The 25,583-nt window shown below is 45.5% G+C and overlaps 1 protein-coding gene across 2 annotated transcripts in view; it reads left to right on the top strand.

The window, feature by feature from the left end:
• Nucleotides 1-25,583, top strand: part of AR (androgen receptor) — a 142,272-nt gene that overhangs the window by 100,599 nt on the left and 16,090 nt on the right. For both annotated transcript variants that reach the window (XM_016158199.2, XM_036226578.1), the window contains one exon: nucleotides 17,151-17,267. In XM_016158199.2, coding sequence (XP_016013685.2) covers nucleotides 17,151-17,267 — 117 coding nt within the window. The remainder of the gene's footprint in view (nucleotides 1-17,150; nucleotides 17,268-25,583) is intronic.

A 25,583-nucleotide genomic window follows, 5' to 3' on the forward strand; every position in this document is an offset into this window, starting at 1 on the left:
GGAGATCACTTTATACTAGGCGGAGAGGCGTGAGTTCTGGGCAGCCGGTTGTCGGCTTTAGATAGAGCCATAGGGACAAGGAAGTTCGCACCTGTCATCACACAGTATTACAGCTGCTGTCGGAGGAGGGCGGCCGGCCGCCACTGCCCTGTTCGCTGGCTGGATCTTCAAGAATGGCAGGTGCACTCGAGGAACTGCAGGGAGGAAGGTGGCTATATCTACCTGTTGGTTGGCTTCAGTGACATGGTTTTGGGGTTGTGCCTTCCAGACACTCGGGCGTCCCTGTTCAGGTGGAGATGGCAACATCTATTGTGGAACTGCCAGTTCCAGATGGAAAAGAAATAGATTCTTCCTTCGATTCCTTTGGCTCCCACCCACTGCCCGTTGTCCCCTCTCGGCCCCGGGCATAAACATAGATCACGGACCCCGGGTTCGCAGAACATATTAGAGATGGGCTCTCACGAATCAAAGTGCACACTAGTCGATACTGAGGGGGAGCAAGCTGGAAATCAGTATAGAAGATACAAGTAGGATTCTTGGGATCCCAGAGGAAACAATGAAGAACTTTCTTTGGGTGGCGGATGTCTTCCCATGAAGTGGCTCCCTGTCGGCCATGTCAACTCAGCCCAGTCTTCACTCGGTAACTGCTCTTCCACGTTTGTCAACCCATCCACTCTGCTTCTCTAAGGCCCCAGGGAAATGGCAAAAGTTTACATACGTATTCCGTAAGGTCATTCTCTAAGTACAACCCCCTTTTATGGCGCTGTGAGCATTTGACAGCCGTGTTGCTCAGATCTCCAGTGAGTGACCCGATCCCGCTTTGGAGCGAACTGTAATGTACACAGCAGCGAGGGTGTGGTAGGTTGGGCCTTAGGAGATGCATCGGGCCTGCCTAAGCCTCAGTTACTTCATCTTAAAATGGGGATAATATAGTGGTTAAAAAGGCCAAAGGAATCGATGCGCACCAAAACGCTGTGAGCACTGCAAACTGGCACGTGAGGGTTAGTTTCTGGTTTCCCGGGGGTCTCCTCGCCATCACTCTGGACAGTCGTGGCTACTGTTAAATAAGTACCTGCCCCTGACCATGCTGGAACCCTTTACAAAGACTCGCCTGCATGGAAAACGGCTTTACTTGCAGATCACGCCATGTTTTACGTGGTTTACACGTATACCGCTTATTCACACATGAGGCGCATCTCCCTCGATCCACAGTCACAGTCCCCTCTTTGAGGTACATCTCAGGGCTCCTCAAAGTGAACTCCCGCCACCAAACCCCAAGAGAGCCTATTGCAAAGATAACGACCCAATGAACTAACAACATGTCTGACAACTTTTCATGATACAGGGGCAGGCAGAGATCTAATTTTATTTATAGAGGGAATTATTGTCTCCAAGCAAGTGAGCAGTAGCCAGCAAATGGCCTAGAGAGGCCATGAGGGGCACCTTCTCATCACAGCCCAGCTTTGGCCCCTGGCCGCGAGGTTATGAAAAGTCTGTGCAGATGAGTTGCAGTGTTTACATTGAAGGCGAAACTTGCTCCGAGAACAAGCCATTGTTCTATGGCCTAGTGTGTGTGGTCTCTGGCTTTTGGTAAAAGGGCAGTTTTCTGAGCTGCTATATATACAAGGCGAAGGAGAGAAGTAATATTATTGGGATGAGTTTATATGTTGCGAGTGATAAATGTATATATTTTTCAATTTTATCACCCTCAAAACTATATCTGTGTTCCCCAATGGAGCCGTCGCCCTGCCTTTCATGTGCGTGCTTGGAGCCCCCGGGCGTTCCTGCCTGGCTAACACACGAACCTTGTGAAATCATTTCCAAGGTCCTTTTCTTTGTTTTCTCTTGATGCCCAAACTGCCAGGGTCAGTAGCGGTTGTGGTGGACTGACGGCGAGGTGACAGCAGGCTGAGCTTTGTTCTCCAGCCTGCCTTGACCCATTCCATCCATCATCCCATAGGCTCCAAGCCCACATTCCACAGAGCAGCCTCAGCAAAGTCACAGAGACCAAAGGGGAACCAGGATTTCAGACAGCCACTCAGGACGGAAGGCATGAGGCTTAGGGTCTCTAAACTGTGGTGCACTCTTAGTTGATCCTTTTCTCTCCGCAGAAGTATTACTCTTCTTTAAACTGTCAAAACCTCACGATTTCCCATGATCTGAGCTGATTCCTTCAGAAGCACTTTACAGAGCAATTTCTTGGCCAACAAAATACTAAAAGATCATTCATTCGCTTACGCGCTCAACTAATGTATATTGAAAATTTTCTGTGTTCCAGACATTGGAACGACAAAGAGGAATAAGCTTTATCTTTGTCTCCTTCACAGCTAATGAGGAAGATAGTTGTTCTTTCATGCTATAATGATCTGTTACATTTCGTACACCTCTGGGTATATTCACATGATAGTGACACAAAGGAATGATCGCAAAGTGGACAGAGGACAAGGCAGGAAGAACTCATTGCAGATATAGACACTCTCAAGGCTCCATTTTGAAATCGTGGAATTGCAATTTCTAAGGGCTATTTTGAAATCTCACCCCATGGCATTTCAGATAACACAATCTCGCTGTCACTGGAAGCAAGAAAATGGCTTACAGAATGAAATGAGTGAGATGAGAAATGGAGAAGGGTTAGAGTTCATTTCCTTTTAGGAAAGAGTCTGCTTTATGCATGCATCACGTCAGAGTAACACCGCCACTAGAAAAAAGAAAGCTAGCATGTGACCCCAGGCACCAAAATGTACACTAGGATTTTATTTTATTTTATTATTTTATTGAGCTATAAAGCACTTACCACAATATTCATCATTTTAAAGTGTATAGTTTCATGTTTTTTTTTTTAGTGCGTTCAAGTATAGTGCCAGGTGGGGACTAGACTAATCAGGGGGATCACTTCATAAGTTATATAAACGTCTCAGCAGCATGCTGCACACCTGAAGCTCATATAAAATAATATTGACTGTGAACTCTAACTGAAAAATAATTTTAAAAAGTGGTGCAAACATCACCTATCTAATTCCAGAACATTTTCATTATCTGGAAAAAATACCCTGTACCCATTAGCTCTTACACCCAATTTCCCCCCTGTCAGACCCTGGCAACCACTGCTACATCTCTGTCTCCACGGGTTTGTCAATCCTGGACACTTTATATAAATTGGAACAGTACAATATGTGGTCTTTGGCGTCTGCATCACTTAGCATAATGTTTTCAAGGTTAATCCATGTTTTAGTATGTATCAGTACTCTGTTCCATTTTCTGGCTCAATAATAATTGCTGGGTTATCTGGTGACAACACATTGAACTTTTTGAGAGATGGACAGTGTTTCTTACGGAGACCGCACCATTTTGCATTCCCATCAGCAGCATAGGAGGGCTCAAATTTCTCCACGTCTTCGCCAAAATATTAACTGTTTATTATTATTATTATTATTAATTGTTATTTCTACTGGGTGCAAAATGGTGTTTCATTGTCGTTTTGATTATATTTCACTAATGGCTAATGACGTGCATCTCTTCATGCGGTTGTTGGGGATTTGTACATCTTCTATAGATACATGGCTATTCCTATCCATTGCCCATGTTTTAATTGCAGTATTTCTATTACTGACATATGTGTTCTTTATGCCTTCTGGATACAAGTTTCTTACGAGATAACATAATTTGCAAACATTTTCACCCATTCTGTAAGTCGTCTTTTGATTTTTGATAGCATCCATTAAAGGAAGAAAGTTTTAATTTCAATGAAGTCCAATTTATCTGTTTTTCCTTCTTATTGCTTGTGTTTTACTATCGTCTCTAAAAATCCGTTGCCCAATCCAAGATCACAAAGATGTATACCTATGCTTTCTTCTAAGAATGTTGTAGTTTTAGCTGTCACTTTGGGGTCTGTGATTCCTCCTGACATGAGGCAGAAGTGCAGCTTTATTACTTTACATGTAGATATCTCGCAGTCCCAGCACCATTTATTGAAAAGAGTATTCTTCCTCCATAGGCTTGTCTTGTTGGAAAACTGTTAATTATAGAACTTCGTGTCTATCCTTATGCAGCTTTCACACTATCTCGCTTACGGTAGCTTTGTAGTAAGGTATGAAATTGGGAAGTGTGGGTCCTCCAAATTTGTCCTTCATTTTCAAGATGGTTTTGGCTATTTGAGAACACTTGCATTTCCATTCCAAATGTTGGACTACCTTGTCAGTTTCAGGAATAGTGACAGCTGGGTTTTTGATAGAGATTACACTGAATCTACAGATTAACGTGGACAGTATTGTCATGTTAATGGTAATTAACGATGTTAACGATGTTAAGTCTTCAAATTCATGCAAGCAAGGTATCTTTCCATCTATTTAATTGTTGTTTCATTTCTTTCGATTATGTTATATAGTCTTTGGTGCTCAAGTCTTCCAGTCTTTTGTTAAATTTATTATTAAGAATTTCATTTTTGATGCTTTTGTTTATTCTTAAGTATTTTTATTTTTCGATGGAATTGTTCTCTTAACTTCATTTTGGATTATTCATTCCTAGTCTGTAAAATTAATATTCGTATACTGATGTATTATACTGCATCATTGCTGAATTCATTTAGTAGCTCTCATAGTTATTTTGCATATTTTTTAGAATTATTTTCATGTAAAATGATGTCATCTGTGAAAAAAAGGTAGTTTTACATCTTTCTTTCCAATCTGCATGTCTTTTATTTCTTTTTTCTTGTCTAATCGCCCTGGCTAGAACATCCAGTACAATGTTGCATGTTTATAATCACATGCTTCCCAATGGATTCAACTTGTTACCATTATAACATGCCCGTCTTTGTCTCTAGTCACAATTTTTATCTTAAAACCCACTTTGTCTGATAGCATGACCATCTCACTTCTCCTTTGGTTGCTGTTCCCATGGAATATCTTTTTCCATCCATTTACTTTCATCCTGTTTTTGTCTCGGAATCTAAAGTGTGTCTTGCAGACAGCATGTAGCTGTATCTTGTTCTTGTCGTTGTTTTTTTTTAATGTGTTCTGCAAACCTCTGGCTTTAATAGCAGCGATTAATCCAATTACACTTAATGTAACGTCTCATACAGTAAGTTTTACTCCTGCCAAATCTCACGGTTTGTCGCTGCTGCTTTTCACCGTTGTTTTCGTTGTTTGATTGTTTGGTGAATTTTCTGAAATAATTCTAGATGTCCGGGAAGACGTCATAGCTTTTCAAAGTGGCCTGTGGACATCTCGTCTCCCCACGTCTTTTTTAATCTTTTTGATTCTGTCATTGCTTGCCACTGTCCCTATCCACCAGCTCAGCGAGGCTTGGTGTTCAACATTTGCCTTTGCTAATTTTCTACAAACTCCCCCGGGGTGAAGGGGAGACTGTTTACTAAGGGAAAGCTCTGAGTCAGGTCACACAAACACAGCCTTGAGAGCGGAGTCTGTTAGGTAACTTCCAGCAGGTCACACACAGTGAAAGTTCTCTGAGAAAGAAGTTTCGAAGGAGTTCCAACCCCACTCTGCCTACCGCGGAGCCAGGGAGGGGATGTAGGGCAATAGGGCAAGTTTAAACATCGTGAAGCTCGGAATAAATGCTCCCCAGATGGCCACGAGCACTTGGTTAATTTTTAGAGTTCTGAAAACGTTTATTCTGACCTTTCGGTTTGTTTGTGTGTTTGCCAATCTCTAAGTTCTTTTATGGACTGCAGAACTTAAGAGATTCCTCACTCTGCCGTTTTCTCTGACAGTACTGCACTCTGAGATGTGTGAGCGCTCCCCAACCTTTAAAAAAAAAGTGAAGATCCAGAGTGTCCAGGGAATAATTATCCTGAAAGTTCATTGACTTTGCAGGATTCTTCCTCAATTCCTAAGGTCAATCACCCAATGTCGTTTTCTGTTTGTTTGACAAACAAGAAGAAAGATGTTTTCTGCATATCATTCATATAAAAATGTGTTCCTGTGCATGCCCCTCCTTGCGCCCCCCCCTCCCCTCCACAATCCTCCAGCGTTTCCAGGATGGGCTTTCTCCCACATCCGGGCATTTACATCCTTTACGTGGGCTGTGCCCTCTGCCGCAAATGCTCTTCCCTGAAATATCCACGCGGCCCACTCCCTCACTTCACATTTATGCCGAACTATGTGAGGCCTCAGTGAAGCCTGCCTCACCCTTCAATTGTAAAGACTCTCTCCCCGCACTTCCATTCTCTTGACCATACCTTTCATCCATGGCACTTGTTGCTTTCTGACCTACTATTTAATTTTCTAATTTACCAGGCTTATTGTTTACCATCTGCTTCCTTGTCTCCTCTCCACATACATTAAAATGGATGTTAGTCAAGATAGGGAGTTTTAATTATTTCTTCATTAGTATATCCTAAGCGTCTAGAACACTGCTTAGCGTAGAGTAGGTATTTAATACATCATCAATTAATTAATTCTGCGCAGATTTCTATTACTGTTTTATGGGCATAGAAAGCAGTGTCTGGTATAGATTCTGGTACCGATCAGGTGTTTATTAATATTTCATTGAGTGGCATAATGAATATTATGCCCCATTTCCAGCCCTTTACTTATACAGCAGTCTCATTATAAATGCGATGTTTCACTTAAATAAACTTTCTTAGGTAACCGAACTCCAGAAAGTTTAGGTTTAATATTTTTATATATCTTTTAATGGAATCAGTAAACTAGTTTGCGTGCATCGCAGAACCCAGCAGAGTGACTGTAATTTAACATTGTTATTGGTATTTGAAAAATTCCGGAGGAAAGTACAGGAATCAGAGTAAAAATACCTGGTTGTGGCAGTGGTTGCATCTCTTAAACCACGCGAGCTTAGAGAATTCTGTTAACCATTCTGAGCCAGAGTTTCATTACTTGCAAAGTGATGGTAATAGCTGCCCTGAATAACGCATATATTTTCGTAAGAGTCAAAAGAAGACAATGCATGAGAACACGACCTGTCAGATGTAAGGCGACCTACAAATGCAAAGTGATGGTAATACAAATGTTTATGATTTGGAAAGATAATTCTTATTAGTCAGTGTTTAGGGGGCAGAGAAGGGCCACCCTCGATATGAGACTGGCTAAGCCTGAGTAATGTTGAAGATGATTTTATGTTCCTGATGTCGCAGAGTGGGCCTCTTTCAAAACGGGCTTTGCAACTCTCCTCGCCCTGAATGATTAACAATTATTGATGATTTACATGTTTTGGAGCCAAAGATGACTTGCGTTTGCCAGGAAAATCTCAGGTGCCCTGGGTGCTGAAAATGTCCTACCCAAGGCGTAGACCCTCAAATACCTAACAACCACTGAGACAGTGAAAAAAGCAACAGGTGAAGTTAGACCTATTTTTCCCCCCTTTTTATTAGCTGATGTTTCTCAAGTTGGCCAGAGCGGGGGTTTGTTTGTTTGTTTGTTTGTTTATGTGTTCTGTTTTGAGTTCTCCGAATTTTTCAAATCACGAATAGAAACAACTAATTTATTTTCCTTGCGTCCCACAATATAGACAAATTTGAAGATTAATGAGAGACTTCTCATATTGTCAGTGTCCATTATTTTGGTCCTTAATTCAGTTGATCTCAACATTTTGGGTGAGAATTCTTTTGGGGAACTCGAGCGTACAGCAGGAAAATTCATTATCTTTATGGAAATGAGTGTAGGTGTGGACCTTTCCTGATGGATACAGTCTCCCCGACTTCTTATTCTCTGATGGTTGGAAGGTAAAGCCCAGGTGTGCTTTAACTAAGCAGTCCTCATGGCAACCGTTCCTTCTACTGCCACACTAGACTCCAGGTGTCATTTTCCTGGCCACGCCTATTGGTCAGTTCCAGCAACTGTTCTTTCAGATAGCGATCACCAAAATTTCAAGCCAAAGTCGAGGTTGTGGGGAGGAACAGTCAAACCTGTTTGGCTGTCTTAGATAGTTGTAAAAAGAGAACCTTTGTATTTCACAGAAGAGAAAAGGAAACACGGATGGAATCAATGTGTATGTAGTCAAGACTTGCTGAATATTTTAGAGGTTTCGATGACCAACAGATTATTAATTTCACAGCCTATTTCATCAGCCAGTCGGCACTCTTTCCAAATACTATATCCCTTCTGCCTGAAATGGTCTGCCTGTGCTTTGTTCACTTTGTCAAATTCTGCGTTTTCCTGAAAATCACCTCTTCTGTGAAATGCATCTTCTCCTAACTCTGATTTTAGGAGTTTAACTTAGCATGTGCAGGCTGTGAGCATTTCTGTTACTATACAGATTATGATCACCCTGTTATTTTCTCTTCTCATGACATTGCATAACAACTGTTACTGTCTTTTGCCCAATTCTTTGTACATCTCCTAGGTCCTATTTATTTTTAAAAACATGATCATTAACTCCCCTCTACTTCTTTCTCTTTCAGTATTTGGTGAGTGATTATTGAGGGACTGACATTGTGTTGTTTTACATGTTTCCTTTAAATGTCCCAGCGGACCTGTAAGTTATTATTTATATTTCATAATGAGCTAAATCGAGGTCCAGAAAAGTCAAGTCACTTGCTCCAAGTTTCAGCTAGTAAGATGTAAGGCAGAGAGTTGAGCACAAAACATGGAACTACAGTGCCCCATTTTTTCCCTGCTCTACTATATTGGCCCCTAACTCTGTAGCTTCCAGATTCTTCTATGCGTGTCCCCTCTCAATCTTTTGGCCCCTTTGTGGGGCTTTCCTAGAGTCAGAAAGGAAATTAGACTTTTTACTGCCCTGGGTCCACCACAGTGTGACTCCCTGGGAGGAAATCATTCGGGAGTGCCGGAGAAGGACTTGGAGGAGGCGGCTATGAAATAATGGGGATGCAGGCTCACCTCTCTCCTCCGCAGGTTAGGAATGTCTCGCCCCCAGCACGGATGACAGTGACGCTACAGGCAATGCCCAGCCCAGCTTTCCTGGCAGCTGTCACAGATCCCATCCAGTCCCGAGCGGGGCCCAGGCTTGGTTTCTCTTTCTATGTACCTTTTTTCCCTCATCTTTTTCTCCTCTTCCTCTTCTCTTGCTGCTTTCTCCCTTCCTTCTCTTCTTTTTTCTACGCATCTCTCCCTCTCCCTTGCCTTCTCCCTCCTCCTCCCCCTCCTGCCCCACGTACTCTCTCTCTTTCTCTCTCTGTCTTTAATCCTGTCAAGAAGCATGTAAGAGTTGGGTAAGGCCTTCAGTAAAATCATCTTGATAAGCAGCATTCAAATTTTCAGGAAATCAAATCAGAACAACACCCACAAGAGCACAGCGAGGTGTGCGCCTGAGGTGCAGATTAAATTTCAGTTTTCAAATTAGATCTCAGGCGCCCTAGTGTAGAACTGTTTAGGAAGGAAAATCTGACTAATTTGATTAAAGCTCTTTATTTAAATAGAGCACTTGATAAATAAGTAACATTAAGTACAGTTCTTAAATGCTACCCAATAATGTCCCCAGCAGTAACTTCAGCCTTAATCAGCTCTTCCCACGTGCCATGTGATCCAGGAAGATGCACACGTTTCAAACAGCTCTTGTTTACCAAGCACCTAAAATTTACCGGATGCTTCACATACGTTATCTTGAATTCTCATGTTTCCGCAAAGGAGGAGGCTATGATCCCCATTTTACACAGGAGGAAGCAGAGCCAGAGAGGTTCTACTCTGCCACAACTATTATGTCGCAGTGCTCTCGCCACTAGAGCTGGGGTTTGACACTTGCTCTCTCGAGTGCCAGCCCAGTGATCTCTAGGTTTTTTATTTTATGGAGCTTAGGCTGGATTATGGAAGGTGCTGAAAACCAAGAAGAGGAGCGAGGAGTTGCTTCTTGCCTCCTCTCAGTAGAGCTAATCTTAAGGTCACAAGGAACACAAACCATCGTGGCTTTATAACCAGGCCCAAGAAGCCAGCCTATATATAGCTCATTAGCTGGAGACCCTGGCCGCATCCATGCTCCTGGGTAACCTATCCCTGCTTTTCCGGGTGGGGGGGACGCTAATGGGGGAGTGGTCATGCTTTTGGAATCACAGGTACTCTATCATGTTCTACATCCTCTTCCCAGGATACCTGTCTTTTGTCCGGGGACAGATTGTGTGCCTATTGCTATCTAGCCTGAGTCTGTTCGATAGGCCTAAGGATGGTTTCCTGGGAGAGAAAATGTACTGGGAATCAATAGTACTTGACATTGCTTTTCAAAGGAAGGCGCCCTTAGGCAGTGAGGCCAGCCGTTCTAGGCTGCCCTGAGCTCAGGGAAAGTTATGTCCACAGGGCACATGACTGTGAATAGGCCTTGGGCTTGTTCCCGTCTCCGCAGGTCACTAGGAAGACAGCCCCTTAGCTTCTCCTTTGTGTCACATAGTGTGTTGGCTTTCGAGGGGAGCCCTCAGAGTCCAGGGGGCTGCGATCTGAAGGCAGCGTAGTGGAGACACCCTGTGAGGGCCGCCGAACCCACCGTTCTGTCCGTGCCCGCCACGCTCCCTTCCACGCATGGGGCCGGGGAGCCAAGACAGAAGTAGAAGCGGGTTCCAGGCCACGGAGGGCGCGCTGGGACAGCAGGCCTGGCCCTCCGGCCTGCCTCCCTGCTGCTCCGCGCTGCTCTGTCCTCGAGGCATAGCGTCAGGGCCCGCAGCGGGAGAGACGCCACATTGACAAGGGCCAGCATCAGACCAACGTGCCAGTCATCCGGACCTGTCTCCTGGCCCTGCCTCTGCCACTTACTAGCTGGTGACTGTAGGTGAGTCAGTCAGCCTCTCTGAGCCTTGTTTTCCTCAACTCTAATTTAGGAATAATAGCTTCCTAGAAGAGTTCTGACAAGAATTAAATGAGGTCATAGCTTTGAAGACACCTTGAATAGCACCCAGTCAAAGCACAGTGGGTTACCCCTCTCTCCGTTGCTCTCCCCAGGGGTCAAGTGTCACTCGTCCCTGACACTTTGAAGAGGCAGTAGGTAGATATACAACACACAGGGCGGGTAAGGCAGGAGAGGGGCAAATACAATATCCACTCGGCCAGCGGTTAAGTACAAACCACGCGGCAGCCTGGCCTGAAGGCGGGCTGCATTATTTGCCGGCCGTACGCACTCTGTGTCAGGTGTGCTCATATATACATTGAGGGTAGTGGTCCACGGCCTCCCTGCTTTGAAGAAAGGCCCAGTGACATGATATGAAGATGGTTTGGAAATAATAAAGCAGATGCGCAGAGACTGGTGGGCAAGGAGACCCCCTACTTTTAATACCATCGCTTCCGTCGACATGGCTTATCCTTGGTCAGGTCCATTTCAGTTTCCCCCATCTGTAAAATGAGAACATTGGACTAGATGATCATTGTGGACATCCTTGCCTCTTGCCATTCAAGGAATTTATTATTTGAACAATAACAATAGATAAGATCTATGTACTGTTTTATGCTTTATATGTTACTGTCACATTTGTCTTCTCTTGTAAAAATAGCACTGAACTAACTGCCAGACTAGGAATAAGGAGTCTTGTGTTCTTGTCCCTATTTTACCATCGACTAATGGTGTTGCCTTAAGCAAGTTTCTTCCATCTCTGAGTCTCAGATTCTTAATGGGTAAAATAGGAGCTATGAGGGTCGGCCTAAGTGTGCAGTCTCTGAATTCTCCCACCGACCCTGGGGAGTCCTGGGGTTTCTCTGAGGCGTGACACATGCCAAGGCTGCGGAGAAGGGGCAGAAAGCAGAGGTCTAGCAGGTGACCTGCGTTTCCTGTGCATTCTTCAGGCTCATCGTGTTTAATTTGATCTGTTTTCATATGTGCGGGGCCTCTGTAATGTGGAAGGCAAAAAAAAAGTCCACTGCAAGAGAAGAGAAAAACCATAAATAGGAGTCCTTGAAAGCCTTACGTAGTAAAAGTGGGACTCAATAAAATATGTTGTTTAGTAACTTCTTTTTTGTGGCCATTAACAAAAATATATTGTGAACATCCTTCCAAGTTCAAAAAAAAAAACCAGATATTGACTGCACAGTTTTCCCTTGCATAAATATGAGATAACTTATTTAATCATTCCACTAATGCGAGACAGTGAAAATGTTTCCAATATTCTCTGTTTAAATTATGCTATGTTACACTTTTTTTATGCTTAACTTATTATTTTCTTATAAAACATTTCAAGAAGTAGAAATACTCCTTAAAGGTTATGCATATCCTAATTTTTTCAATATGTTGCAAATCGCTCTCCAAAACAGTTTATGCTTCCAGCCAGCTACACCTCTTCAGCAATGCTTACAATTTAATCTTTACCAGTCTAACTTTTGAGAATGATGTTTTCTTTAATTTGTATTTAGATGATTTCTAGTGAAATTGAACGGCTTCCATATATATCTATTGATCAATTGTATTTCTTCTTTTAACTGCCAATTCCTGTCTGTTTCCCATTTTTCTATTGTACTGTTGATGTTCACATGTCCCAGAAATCGACCACAGGTTTTACATACTTCATGCCAGTATGGTTTTCCTTCATCCGTGTTTGTATTTAAATTTTATTATTATGTGTATTTCATGTGAGAAAGTTTAAATGTTTTCTAGTGGACTCTATCAAGATGTTCACTTACGTTTTCTTCATTGCCTTGCTTTAAAAAGCCCTTTTCTACCTTCGAAAAAATTTTAATTCTCTCTATGTTTTTCATTAATACTTCAGTGACTTTTGTTTTTTGTTTTTTCATTGACAGCTCTAATCCATCTGGAATATATTTTGGTTTCAACTAGTAATTTAACTTTATTGTCTTTTCCAAATGATTAATCATTTGTTCTGACACCATTTAGTGAATAAATTATCGTTTCTTCATGGTGCTTACTGATACCAAATTTAGAATGATGTATTCCATATATGGCATTTGCGGTCTCTTCTGATCAGTCTAGTCTATACTGGAGTCAGTACCAAATGGTTAGAATTATTATGCTGTTAAAATACTTAAATGTCTGGTAGGAAAAGTGTTATTACTCTTTTTCAAAAATATCTCCGCGATACCTCATATTTGATTCCTTCAGGTGAACTTGGGATTATTTTGTCCAGATTTTGTTTGGGTCATTTTAAATTTATAGATTTAATTGGGGGGGGGGAAACTGACATCCTTGGCAATAGTACACCTTCCCATCCAGGAACACTTACATCCTTCCATTTAATTAGAGTCTTCTTTATATACGTCAATACCGCTTTTGAGTTTTGTTCATGTAACTCCTGCATTAATAATCTATTTATAAAGTATGAGAAGTCCTACAATCTTTAGTCTTCTGTGTAGGTTCAGAAAAAAAGACGGTTCAACACACTCCAAATAGGATTTTTCAGAGTGAACCAATTGAAAGAAGCCTAATCAGACATTGAGCTCAACTCACAATGCATGGTACCCCCAACGGGACTGACCAAAAAAAAATAGGAATGGGGAGTGTGTGGAGACAATAATGGAAGTCTGTCTCATGGCCTCTGTCTCTAAGAAAGCTTTGATTTATACTTAAGGTTTATGATAGAAGGATGGGACCATGAAGACGAAGAACCTCATGCCAGCCCATCGTGTGGCCATTCATGGCAGTCGAGGGTTTGGGGCTGTCCCAGAAGGCGTGATAGCAAACATTTAAACATGCAATGTTTACAGCTCCAGAGTGTAGACTTATCTCCTTCAACATGAGGAAGGATATTTGTACTTTGCCAGAGGTTTCACAGTAACGTTATTTTGTGAGACTTATTGTAGGTCATGGATGCAATTTTGCTGCTGGACGTCAACAGTGGCAAAGAGCTGAGTGTAATGTTTGCAGAATTTGAGGAGGAGATGGATAGGAGTTTGTGTTCTCTGTGTTATTCAGTCGCCTGAGCTGTAGCGTACGAACAAAGGACTCCCTTGGAGCAGGCCCAGGTGTCCCTTACGCACTTCTGCTGTCAACCGAACACCAAAAAGACATCCACATGGCCATATACTCACTAGACAATGAACAAAGATGCCTGATACCCTCAGAATGCGCCGTCTCGGGACTGCAGCCACCCACGGCACATCTCCACCAGGTGCGCTTGCCAGATTCCGTGCCGGCTCTACCGCCAACTTCGTGTGCCTTGTGGCATGTCATTCGAAGAATTTGTGTCCATTTTAATAACTGAGGAGTCAAGCATCACATTGGCACATTTTATTAAGAGGCATTAAGGTCATTTAGAACCCGAAGATCATACATTTCTAATCATACCCAGTGCATCACAGCTACAAGGAGACAGACACTGAGTTTCTTGGAAGGAAGAACCTGATAACAGGGTCCAGAAATGGAATGAGCTGCCATTCAAGAACAGATGGGGCGATCACTTTGCAGAGATGCTACAGGGGGGAATCGAGCCTTGCGTGGAGGAGTGGGGGTGGTGCGACCAAATACTGTATTTTGTTTTCATTCGTTGTTATCATTAAGAACCACGAAATCTTCAGCCATATTGGAGTAGAATAAATAGGAAAGAAATACTAGTAACGCAGTGATTGCACATTGGCCAAGCCTCATTTGGGGAAGTTGATAATTAGGCGGGAGAAGTGGGTCGAAAGCAACCTTGAGGCTGTTCGTTCCATCCCCTGTCTCAGTTCCCAGTCCAAACGGTATAGATGAGTCACCGCCATGTTTTTAAGAGATATCTTCCATGTCGATCTTGGGAAACCTCAACCACTTCCATCACTATTATGTATCATTTAAAAATTTAAGGTTGTTGTTCTGCTTCAAAAGAAACGTGTCGTATGTACGTATTTGTATGTTTTACTATCTTAAATGCTTTATGTGATTGTGACATGTATACAAAGATAATTCAGAAACCCCGTGTGCACGCACATATACACCTATGCATTTATGCGTACGTAAACATAAACGCGTATAAGCATGTTGTTAATGCATGTTGCACATGGCTTGCAGAAACAGTGGCTCTCTAGAGTTGTGGTTTTTTGAAGCACTTTAGAAAAGAGAGGAAACCAAATGATTCTAGGTATAAGAGATGGTAGTCAGTTACTATCTTAAAGGAGTAGAAGGAAGAGAGATCATTAATTTGGGTAAGTTCTTGCTTAGTAATAATACCTTTCCCTTTGTATGAGAGATTCTGCAGATATATTATGGATGAAATCCAGATGTCTTTCAAGACTCCTAGAGATGAAAGCGATTTTAATGATTTTATGGTTTCACCTTTTTCATGTTATCAAGAGAGGGAAAAAGACCTGTTCAAAGTCCTATAGTCAATCAGTGATAAGAACGAGGAAGGGTTCAAACTGTGTCATCTTCCAGCCCAGTGACCCCTCTGTTATCCAAGACCTGAATATTGTTTGTGCAAGCAGAGATTTCTCTCTCAACCTCACACTGAGTACAGCGCCCGGTGCGTAACGGAGGCCGAGTAAATGGCGAATGGCCGTGCAGCGACATCGACTGTACTGCACCTTGCACTTATTTCTGGACAAACTGTAAAGTGCATCTTCGTTCTAGGTGACCTCGTTTTAGGCCAAGAGAGTCTCTGGGACAAGGTATGAACTATAGCTATGGAAATGACCTGAGTTCCTAATTGGGAAAAAAAAAAAAAAAACAATTTCACGTTTTTTCACTGTCACTCACCGGGCTACCTGTTTTCAGAAGCAGGATTTAGGAAGCCACCAGGGAGCCGCGTTCCATTGGCCACGTAACCATTCCTTAGCAAACCGGGGTCCAGAAGCTAACGTTTTGCTGTGGAAGCAGAGATTCCTCAAAGAAGTCGTGTAGTTCCGATTGGACCTCACTTCGCTAATCGGTGCGCCTGGCCTTGAGGGTCGCAGCAGCACCGATACCGTGAGGGCTTCCCAGTTCCAGAACTGGGAATGAACTCACCGGAACCGGAAGCAGGGCCTCCCCCTGGGAGTTGACACCCATAAGCTGAGCAGCACTCATGGCGCCATTGCCATTGTCTCTGTGGACATTGCACTGTCCTCAGTTCACAGCAAGAAAAAAAAAACACTGTTAGCAAAGCACGTGTTCTGTTTACACAAATAGCACCCTGCGGTGCGGGGACAAAGCATTCTGGCCCAGAGACTTAGTTTTCCTCATCTGTTCAGTACGAGTGGCGATGGCTTCCGTGTCACATCCATATGTCATGGGCTAAGTGAAGGGAGAGGAAAGCCAAGCTGTAACTAAATTTCTGGAGAGTTTTTTTTCCTGCTGTCAAATACCAATTGCCCTTCAATTTCTCTCCCTTCTCCTCCCACAAACATTCCTCCTCTGCCTAAAGAATCGACCCTAAAATCCCAGTGTATCTTGTAAAGCGAAGCACAGCAGTAAATGAGAGGAAACACAGCGGGGACTCGGGGAGAGAAGGGGTGGCCGAGGCTTTTCAAGCCACCGGGTGTATCTTCTGTTGCATTCCGCCGGCGACCCTGGATGCTTATGGATCTCCCTGTTCCACTCGTGTATGAATTCAGTCCATTTTCATTGAGAACCTACTGTGTGCCTAGTCTGTGCTAGGAGCAAGGAGGCGAAGTATTGAGTAAAAGAATCTGTTCCGGAGCGGCACTCCATGTCTGACAGAGCGGCCGCGACCCGAGGACCTCTGGGTCTGAGCGTGCTTGTGTGCGTGTGCGCATGCGCCTGTCATGTATGTTTCTTCGTACCTGATGACTCCAAGTGTGCATGACAACGATGATTTTTCTTCTGAGAGGACTTCCTTTCCCTTGCTGTGACTCACCCCACAAAGAGGGGACCCGACCACCGGTTGAGTTCTATCACCCACAGGGTTGGGGGGGGGTATGATCACTAGCAATTTAAAAACAAGTGGAAACCTCATGCAGTTCTCTTTTATAGATGTGTAACCTGTGTATCCCCAAAAATAAGCATCTTATTAGCTCGAGTATGAGCCTCTGCATGAATATGGGAATCAGGAGGAGGAAACAGGACCCTTGCCCAAGTCTCTACTGCGCCGTGCTAAAGGATCGACAATTTCTGCCATCGATCATTTCTCTCATGGGCATTTTCGGCTTTTAGTAAACGTAGAGCATCTTATTTTTAAAGCCAGTGACCAGCCCGAAATAAAGGAAGCATCGCCAAGAGCTGAATTGTTCATCCCTATGAAAACCAAAGGATACAGCATCAAATTAAACCGGCCTGGTTTCATAGTTAGATTCTGTGTGATCGAATAGTTCAGGGCCCTTCTCTGTCCATTTCTGCCTAAAAATACTCATTAACACGGCTCTCTACTCTTATGTTTGTTCTTCCAGGAAAACAGAAGTACCTGTGCGCCAGCAGGAATGATTGCACCATCGATAAATTCCGAAGGAAAAATTGTCCATCTTGTCGCCTCCGGAAATGCTACGAAGCAGGGATGACTCTGGGAGGTATGCTGCTTTTATTACTCTTTCTCTTTCTCCCTCTCCCTCCCCCTCCCTCGTTCTCTCGTTCTCTCTTTAAACCAGATTTTCCTCTCTGACACTTCCAAGGCGGCCAGCCTTGCGCTAGATCCGGGCTGAGCCCTTCGTATTCAACCTGGCTTCAGCCAGCTGCTGTCTGTCTTTATCCTTAGCCGTGCCACACCCTGCTCTGGGGCTTGGCATGGCAGCAGGAGGTGTGCAGCAGGGTTCAGGACCCCTCAGAGGGTGAGTGAGTGCTGACCGGACTCTGAAGGGTTCCCCAGGGGACATGATGCTGCTGGCCTTGGGGCGATGAATGCTGGCTGGCAGCAGAGAACCAAGGAAGAAACACGGGTGCAGGATGACCCAAGCACAGCCCGGCCTGGAACAGCCCAGAGTATCCCTTAGTTAACCGGCGCCTGTACTGTGGGGCTGGCCACCTGGAATGGGAAGCTGCTTCCCTTTGAGCCCGTGGCTAGGCTGCCAGGCGGAGCCAGTTTCCTACCCCACATCTCCCAGAGACAAGCAGGTCTTTTAATCATGTCCTTTTCTCTGCAAATCTATTGATCATTTCCAAAATTTTTTTTTTGGTAGCACAGTAGCTTGACAGAGGTGAGCTATAGTTCTTTCAAGGATGACCCTCCCTCCCCCCGTCATAAGGCTCTCTGTTCCCTAGTCGATGTCCACCATGAGCACTGTCACCATTCCAGAAAGGCTTGGCTGGCACTTAGATTCTCCGCTCCCCCCGCATTCCTCATTTCTTCATGTTTACATCTGGTCAGTGCCAGGGTCCTCTCTGCTGCCTTCCACTTCCAAAAAGATGTACCTTTCATGACAAAAGCAAGCTCATTAGTCCACTTCGATTTGGAAATGGACCTTGAGAAAAGACAAGCCTATTTTCGAATGCCTACAACTGTGGCCTCATACCTGATTACCCATTACCAGCCTGAAAACCCCAAGCAGCCAGAATCCTGCCCTCTCCCCTCCCCCTCTCAAGGTTAATTTAGACCACTTGTCCGTCTCTGGGTTTCTGCAAGGTGACGAACACCTAGTCTGCCTATGTGCATGTTTTCTCGCAGAAGACATGTGGGTCTTCATGTGGATATGTATACCCTCCCCTCCTCCCAGGCCAGTAATAGTCTTTAAACAGACCAAAGCACTACAAGTAAATTGACCCAGGCTCAATTTGAGATGATTTCAACAGAAGCATCTCAAGTAGCGTCTAGTATTCGCAGACATCTCAGGCAGATGCTCCGTGAGTGGTTTTCCAGGCGGCCGCATGAAATGAAACTCAGATATCTGAAAGAAATCAATCTCTTTCATGTTTGTCTGGCATCCTGCAGAGGAGTCCTACAGCCGTGGTCCACCATTGTAGTGGGGGGGACGAAATAGCCTGGGGTCGGGGAGTGCGGGACAGCCCAGGGGATGGACGGGAGGGCCCCGTGAATGGCGCGCCCCATGGTGAGGCTTCCGACAGCTGGGCTGTCCATCAGTCCACTCTCTGTGAATTATGTGTCAGGGATAGGTGTGGGGGCGCTCACGGGTAGACAACCCCTGGGTTTGCCATCGGCCGGTAGGAATCGCGTGCCCACTTTGATGCAGGTAAAGCTTAATGGTGATAAAAGTCTTCATAGCGTGCGGGTCCAAATCTTAAGATTAGTTCGAAGCATCAGCCACCATCCTTCATTATAAAGCAGCCAGCGACGCGATTCCAGTGAACGCCTTTGAAAAGGAGGCCACGTCCAGCAGATCGTTTCGCTCCAGAGAGCGGACGGGCACACATCCGCCCATCAGTTTCTCATCGAGGAGGGTGTGGTAAGATTTCAGCTTGATTTCTTGGCTGCAGATGGGTGTTGTTTCGGTTCCAGTCCTGTGATGTTTACCGTGTGTCTGCTGCGTACAAGGCGCCGTGTGTGCAGGCGATAGGGCTTCAGGCTGGCGAACTTCAACGAATGTCCACAAGATACAAGGATCCCCGTTGTCACATACATGCTCTTGCCTTTGGAGTCAGGCAGACTTCGGTTAAAGGCTCAGCTCTGTTACTTACTGCACCCCGTCCAAGCCTCCATTTCTTCCTGTGTCATTTGACAGTTGTCATGCTCACAGAGCTGTACTGGGGAACAGATGATGTGGTACTGTGAACATCCTCGGTAAATGACAAAGCACTAGACAAATGGGACAGTTTCTTGTCACAGTGCGTTTACTAGTAATTTAGCTGGTAAGGCTGTTCACAACACTTCCCAGTTAGCTTGTACTCTGAGGGTTCCAACAGGCAGGCGTCACCGAAAATCACTCTCCATCTCCTCTGGCCAAAAGTACCATCGAGATCCTTTTGGAAGATGCTTCCAGTAATAAAGGGAATCACATGTCACATTCGAGGGCCATGTCAGTGAGAACCCCAGCGTTTACCTTCGAGCCCGTGCTTTGGAAAACCTTTCCATTTTGCTAAACTTACATCTACATTCCTTGCTTTCCTACTAAATGCTCATTAAGTTTATTAACTTTCACATCTGAAACAATGGAAAAGGGAAAGAAGACATCAACGCAGAGCTGCTTTTCATAAGATTTGGGTTTGACCTAGACATTTTGATCACTTCGAAGGAGAATTCATGTAATTCGGTTTTATTCTTCTTGTCACTCAACTCACAGTTGTATAATATATTCCAAATGGCAGCTGAGACTGTGGCCTTGAGCAAGTCCCTTCTCCCCTCTGAGGCTCAGTTTTCCATCATAAAAGTGGGTTGGCAGGCTCCACCGAAGAAAATCTTACTGGTACTGCCATTTTGTGATTTTATGTCTAAAGTCACAGAAAGGGCTGTAAGTTTATCCGCTCTTTTTTTGGATTGTCTGTCTGCCGCTTTCGAAACTATAGATAGTCTAGACTTGGGTGTCTTGACCTGCATAGTAATTTTAGCTGCCTCAGGTCACACCTAAAGAAGATACACCGTGTGTCTGAAAGGGGACCGGGTCGAGAGGTTTGTGCGGGCGTGCAGGGCAGGAGGCTGGCCTTCGTATCTTAGAGAAGCTGGTGCTCTGCAGCTGACGGCTGCTTGCTCGTCAGGCCTCAAGATCTGTAATCTGGTGTGCCCTGTAGTGTCTGTCCCCTGTACTGTTGGCTGATGAGGTCTCCTCAGCACAGAGGGACTTAAAACACACGGCCTTCTCCTTCCTGCTTCTAGGGCTGTCTGCCTGTCCGTTGCTTCTGTTCTTAGTGGCGCTTGGTGCTTCCGAAAGAATCCTGGAGGTGGTCAGATGCCCAGGGTGGTCCCTTTAAACACGGCCTTTCTTTGTGCGTGGTTCATTTCTGGCTACCGTTGAAAAATTGTATATTGCTAATCACTTCAGAAGTCTAACCCCCTTGCCTACTTTTCATTTTAGAAGATAGTTATAAATATAACTGTCCAGAGAAAGACCTTCTCTCGGGTGAATTAGCCGTGGATTTTCTCTCTCAGCCTGTAATTAGGAATAAACACACAGCCATCTGTCACTTTTCTCTGCACTTCCCAAGGATGGGCCCTCAGTTTTCAAGATGGAATGAGAAAGAATTGCCCTTTCCTGCCATCTTCTCCCTGACCAGTCCTTCTTCCTCATTTCCCCTCCTCTCCATCCCCAAATATTATTTCTTTCCGAGTCTTGCAAGTCCCGAGTCACTCTCTGCTCCCCTGGCCCATGGATGGCAGTAGACCATTCAAGAATTTCGGGCGGCAGCCAAACCGCTGAGTACGTCAGACTTGGAGGCGCGCACCATCGCCTTCAGCGGTTCCTCTCATACTTCAGACGTGTCTCTTCTCGGAGACCGAACTCCACGTGCGAGACGACAAACTGTCAGCAGACCTGCCGGTCTTGACAGCCTCCGTGATTCTCTGGTCGGGAGGGTGCTTCAGGGAGCCCCAGCCGTGGTCCGATGTTGTCACGGACACTGTGAAAACCCTCGTGGTCCCCAGCATTGAAGACGGTCTTGACGCCAGCTCTTTCATCGTTCTCGGTCCTCAAGTCACAAGCCGCGCAGGCCGGAGGGCGGCCCCAGGGCCGAGGCAGCGTCCGTGGAATGGTTCTTCGGGAGGCGTTCCGCAGCGCCCGTTCATCCGTCTGTCTGGCCGTTCGAACCAGCCAACTGCCTGGTCCTTCCAGCTCTGTACCTCTTCAGTCCTCTTCCCACTTAACAAATCCTTAAGTGGGCTCCAGCTACGTGCCAGACACTGTATTAGGCGTTTGGGGGGAGCACAGATGAATAACTTATGATCTCTGCCCTCAAAAAATTACACAAGGGGAGGCGGACAGTGATAATGAACACCCCTGATCTAACACCCCTGATCTCCCTCTGCTGATGACCGCGCTCTGCTTCTGTGGGCTCCGAATCACCCTCGAATCCAACCCTTAAAATCTCCTCTCCATGGCCTAGATCATCATCTTCCTGTTGGTGACATACATATTAGATGACACATTATAGGGGAAAAGGTCGATTTCTCTCTAACCGTAATCCTCAAGTGAACTTATATATGGCGAGAACAGCGACTGTCTCTCTTAATTCCTCCAAACCACATCGTCGGAGACAGCACATATATGTTGTAGTCTGTCTCGGAGAGTAATTTTTTCTCATCATCAAAATTGATGACATCCCATATCGTGTACTCGAATGAGTATCTCACTTGTAAAATTTCCACTTAAAATCCTTGAGTTTTTTTAAAAATGTAATAGCAGACTTTACTGTTGTTTACTCTTGCTCTGAGTGCTCCGAAATCTCTCAGTTGCTCTTGAAAGAGTAAAATGATGTCATAGGCAATATTTTTCGAAGGTAGTAGGCAGAAAGCTAAGAGTACACAGCACACAATAGGTCATATACACAAAGGCAAGTATTTTTCAAGGACCACAATTCAGGCAAAAAAGTTTCCTTTGGACTTTTAACATAACCGCTTGTTCGAAAACATTTTTCTTTTGATTTAAGAAGAGTGCCACCTGTTGTTACAAGTTGTAGGATGTCTTCCTTAAGATCACAAAAGTGTTTAAAACTCTTTCTTATTATAGTGAAACTATACACGAGCAATGTACCCGAGCAAGATACTTCTATAGAGACTTTTGCACAGTCTTTGTGATTGTTTTTATGTGGTACAACTGCAGTGTGTGCAAAATACACAGCCGCCCAGAAAGCAGTAGAGACTTCAGATTGACTATTATTGATCCTATTTCTAGGACAAAATAGGGAAACGACGTGGCTAGCCCGGAGCACCTCTGATGGAATCAGGTTCCATTCTCCACAGTCCAGTGAATCCTCACGATACTTTTTAGATCTCTTAGGCCAGGCATAGAAATTTTTCTTTCTCCTGTTTAATACCCCCATTGGGCCAGTAGCTCTGTGGCCAAGGTATGAAAATTGATTGTTGAGGGACAATTTCAGCCTTCTAGCAGTCAGCAATTAAAAAAAAGTGTAAGCACTAATCCTGAAGAAATCACCTGCAGAAAACTCGTAATGGCATTTGGCACTAAGAAGAAAATCTGGATCCAGGTCACTGGCCCAGGCCTACACAGTGCGTGATGTCATGCCTGCCACAGCAAAACTGAAAGGGACTGAGGACTCTCCCTGGGGTGCAAAATGAGGCATGGAAGCTTCGATTGGCAAGCTGTTAGGCACACACACGTTAATTTTGAAGCATTCCCATCTCCAGGCTGAGTAATAATGCTTGTAATATTATGGGATTGTTTGGCTGCCGCAAGAAATTCAGAAGAGCGAATAGGGCGCCTTTGTTGGGCTCTGAGTGGCTGTAATGAGACCGTTGAATTCTACCTCCCTTCTCTTCCTCCACACCCTCCCTTCCCCCACCCCCGCCTCATCCCGACCCACTGTGTACAAAGAGGCACACACTATCTGGTGTATTTGTCAAAGCAGAAAAGGGAAAACAACGGCCGCAAGGAAAGAATTTTTCATACCCCGTCTCACCTATCTTACAGATAGGTAGGAAAAGAGAAAAAGAAACCCCTCCCCAGGCCAAAATGGCAGCCACCGTCGCCGTCCAGTTTTGCATGCAGCCTCCTGTGTCAGGAGACGTGACTCAGGTATCTGATTGTCGGACCTGCTAGGTGCAAACCCATCTTTAAGTTGTTACATTCCACAGTGTCTCTTTTTCATGTTAGGAAAATTCCGGCTTGGCAACTGCAAGCATCTCAGAATGACCAGACCCTGCAGAGAGGCTGATCTGCCTCACTCAGAACGAGGGTTCCGTGGGGCCGGGGGACGGCCCGGAAACGCCTGGCCTTTGCACCTTGGGGGCCCAAGGCCTTGCTCCTGGACACAGGCGCCGACGTTGGGGCTGGGGGCTGCTCCTTAGGCGGTGACCGTACCCCACGGGACTGGCGGTGTCCACTGCCAGATGCGCCGTAGTCACCGTTTCCTGGGACATCACGCAGTATTAGCGGAGAGCTTGTGACAGGTGTCTCGGTCATCTGTGGTGGCAGCCAGAGACTGACTCGGGCTCTCGGCGAACCGCGCCTCCGTCGCTCACTTTGCACAGTGGGCAGCTGGGAAGGACCTTTGCCGAGGGGACTCAATGTGCCACCTGGAACGGGAAGCTGTTGTGCCTGTGAGGCTCCCATGACCACCGTGACTTGGGCACCTCCATTCTGCTGGACCGGTGCCAAGGACCGAGATCTTCAGCTCAGGCCCCAGCACTGAGCTGAAGGTCGTAGCTGGTCCACAGAGTGTCAGTAAACAGTGACCTGATGTCCGCCTGGCCGGGGGAGCTGCCGCTCTCCAGACAGAGCCCACGGGCTGTTTTCTCCCTCGCCCCAGTGGAGGCGCCGTTCCTGGGGACTCGCGGACGCCTGAACCTTTCATAAGCGGGGAGGAAGGCGCAGTCTAAGAGCCAGTGCCTGCGCCTGCCACTCATTTCCTGTCGAAGCAAGGGTGGTGGCGGGCAGTGGGTGACACTTCCTCTCACTTCTGGCGTGGGGGCACCCACCCGCCCCGCCGCTCGCCCACGTCGCCCGCTCGCCTCTTGATCAGGTGCCAGGCCTTGTTCTTCTGCCAAGGCAGCCTCGACCTCTGCATCGGTGCCACGGGAGAGGCACTCAGAGTGCGTAATGTCTTGCTATGCTGTCTCTGCCCCTGAGCCTCCATATTGAAACCAATTTCCCTCTGGTGGATGTGGGGTCTTTCAGGCCGAGGGTGCAAATTGGAGAGTCGGAAGCATCATCTGCTTTGCCTGGGCTCCTCCAGTCTCCACCTACACACACACACTCTGTCTCTCCCCCCCCCCCCGCCTCCCTCTCCCCCCCCCCCCCCCGTATCACCCCTTCCTTCCATTGACTCAGCAACATTCTGGAGAAAAGCCAAGGCAGGACTTCGGGTGGGGGGAGTTCCCCACTCCTGGGGGCACAGTTTTAATCTCCAGGCCAACAAGAGGTTTCCTAATGTGGATTGAAAGGCTAATGTAGTTTCTTTTTAACTGCTTTTTATTTGTTTGAATGTCGCATATTTCTGCTGGTGAATTTTCCTTTAATAAAACCATTAATACACCAATGATATTTTTTTTATTTACAACAGACTGACAGAATTAATGCTGTTAACATTGGCCCTTTTTCTCCTTTTTCCTTTTTCTTTTTTTTTTTTTCCCCTCTCGTTTGCTTTCCAGGTCATCCTGACCTGTTCAGCTTAGACTGTTTCACATTTGTTTTTAATGTCAGTTTAAATGTAATTGTAAAAGCATGTATGCTCTCAACTCACGTAGGTTTTTTGGGTGTTTAGTTTTGTGTTGTGTGTGTGTGTGTGTGTGTGTGTGTGTTTGCCAGTGGAAAAGCCCAGTATGTGAAAGCATTTCCAAGGTTTTGGCGATGACCTTGCGCCCCTCACCCAGGCTGGTCTGGAGACAGTGAGCCCCTTTCTTCGGGCTCGGCGGTCGGAGGAGACTTGGAAATGGTTTGTGCCGGATCCTGGGCTTTGGCACCACGATGCGGCATTGCATATCATTCCATTATTAATTACATTTACTCCTCCGTGAACTAAAAACCATTAGACTAAATAGTCCAGCATAAACCTTGAAAGATAAAATTTGATATTCTTCTCCCCGGCTGTTTCTCTGACTCAGAACCGGGGTGGGGGGTGAGTAGGGCTGGGGAGCCTTCCTGCTGAAGGACGGGCTCCGTTCCCAGACTCGTCCCTGCCCTAGTTCTTTACCGCTTGTCTCCAGCTAATCTTTCTCCCCATTAGCGTGCTACTCGACCTGGTGGACTGGACAGAGCAGCACCCTGCAAGTCAGGGTGCCTGGTTCCAGTTAGTTCCTGCTCTGCTGCTGTCTAGTGCGTGACCTTGGG

This window comes from Rousettus aegyptiacus, unplaced genomic scaffold (genome assembly GCF_014176215.1).
Source record: "Rousettus aegyptiacus isolate mRouAeg1 unplaced genomic scaffold, mRouAeg1.p scaffold_m13_p_9, whole genome shotgun sequence".
In the NCBI taxonomy this organism is placed as follows: Eukaryota; Metazoa; Chordata; class Mammalia; order Chiroptera; family Pteropodidae; genus Rousettus; species Rousettus aegyptiacus.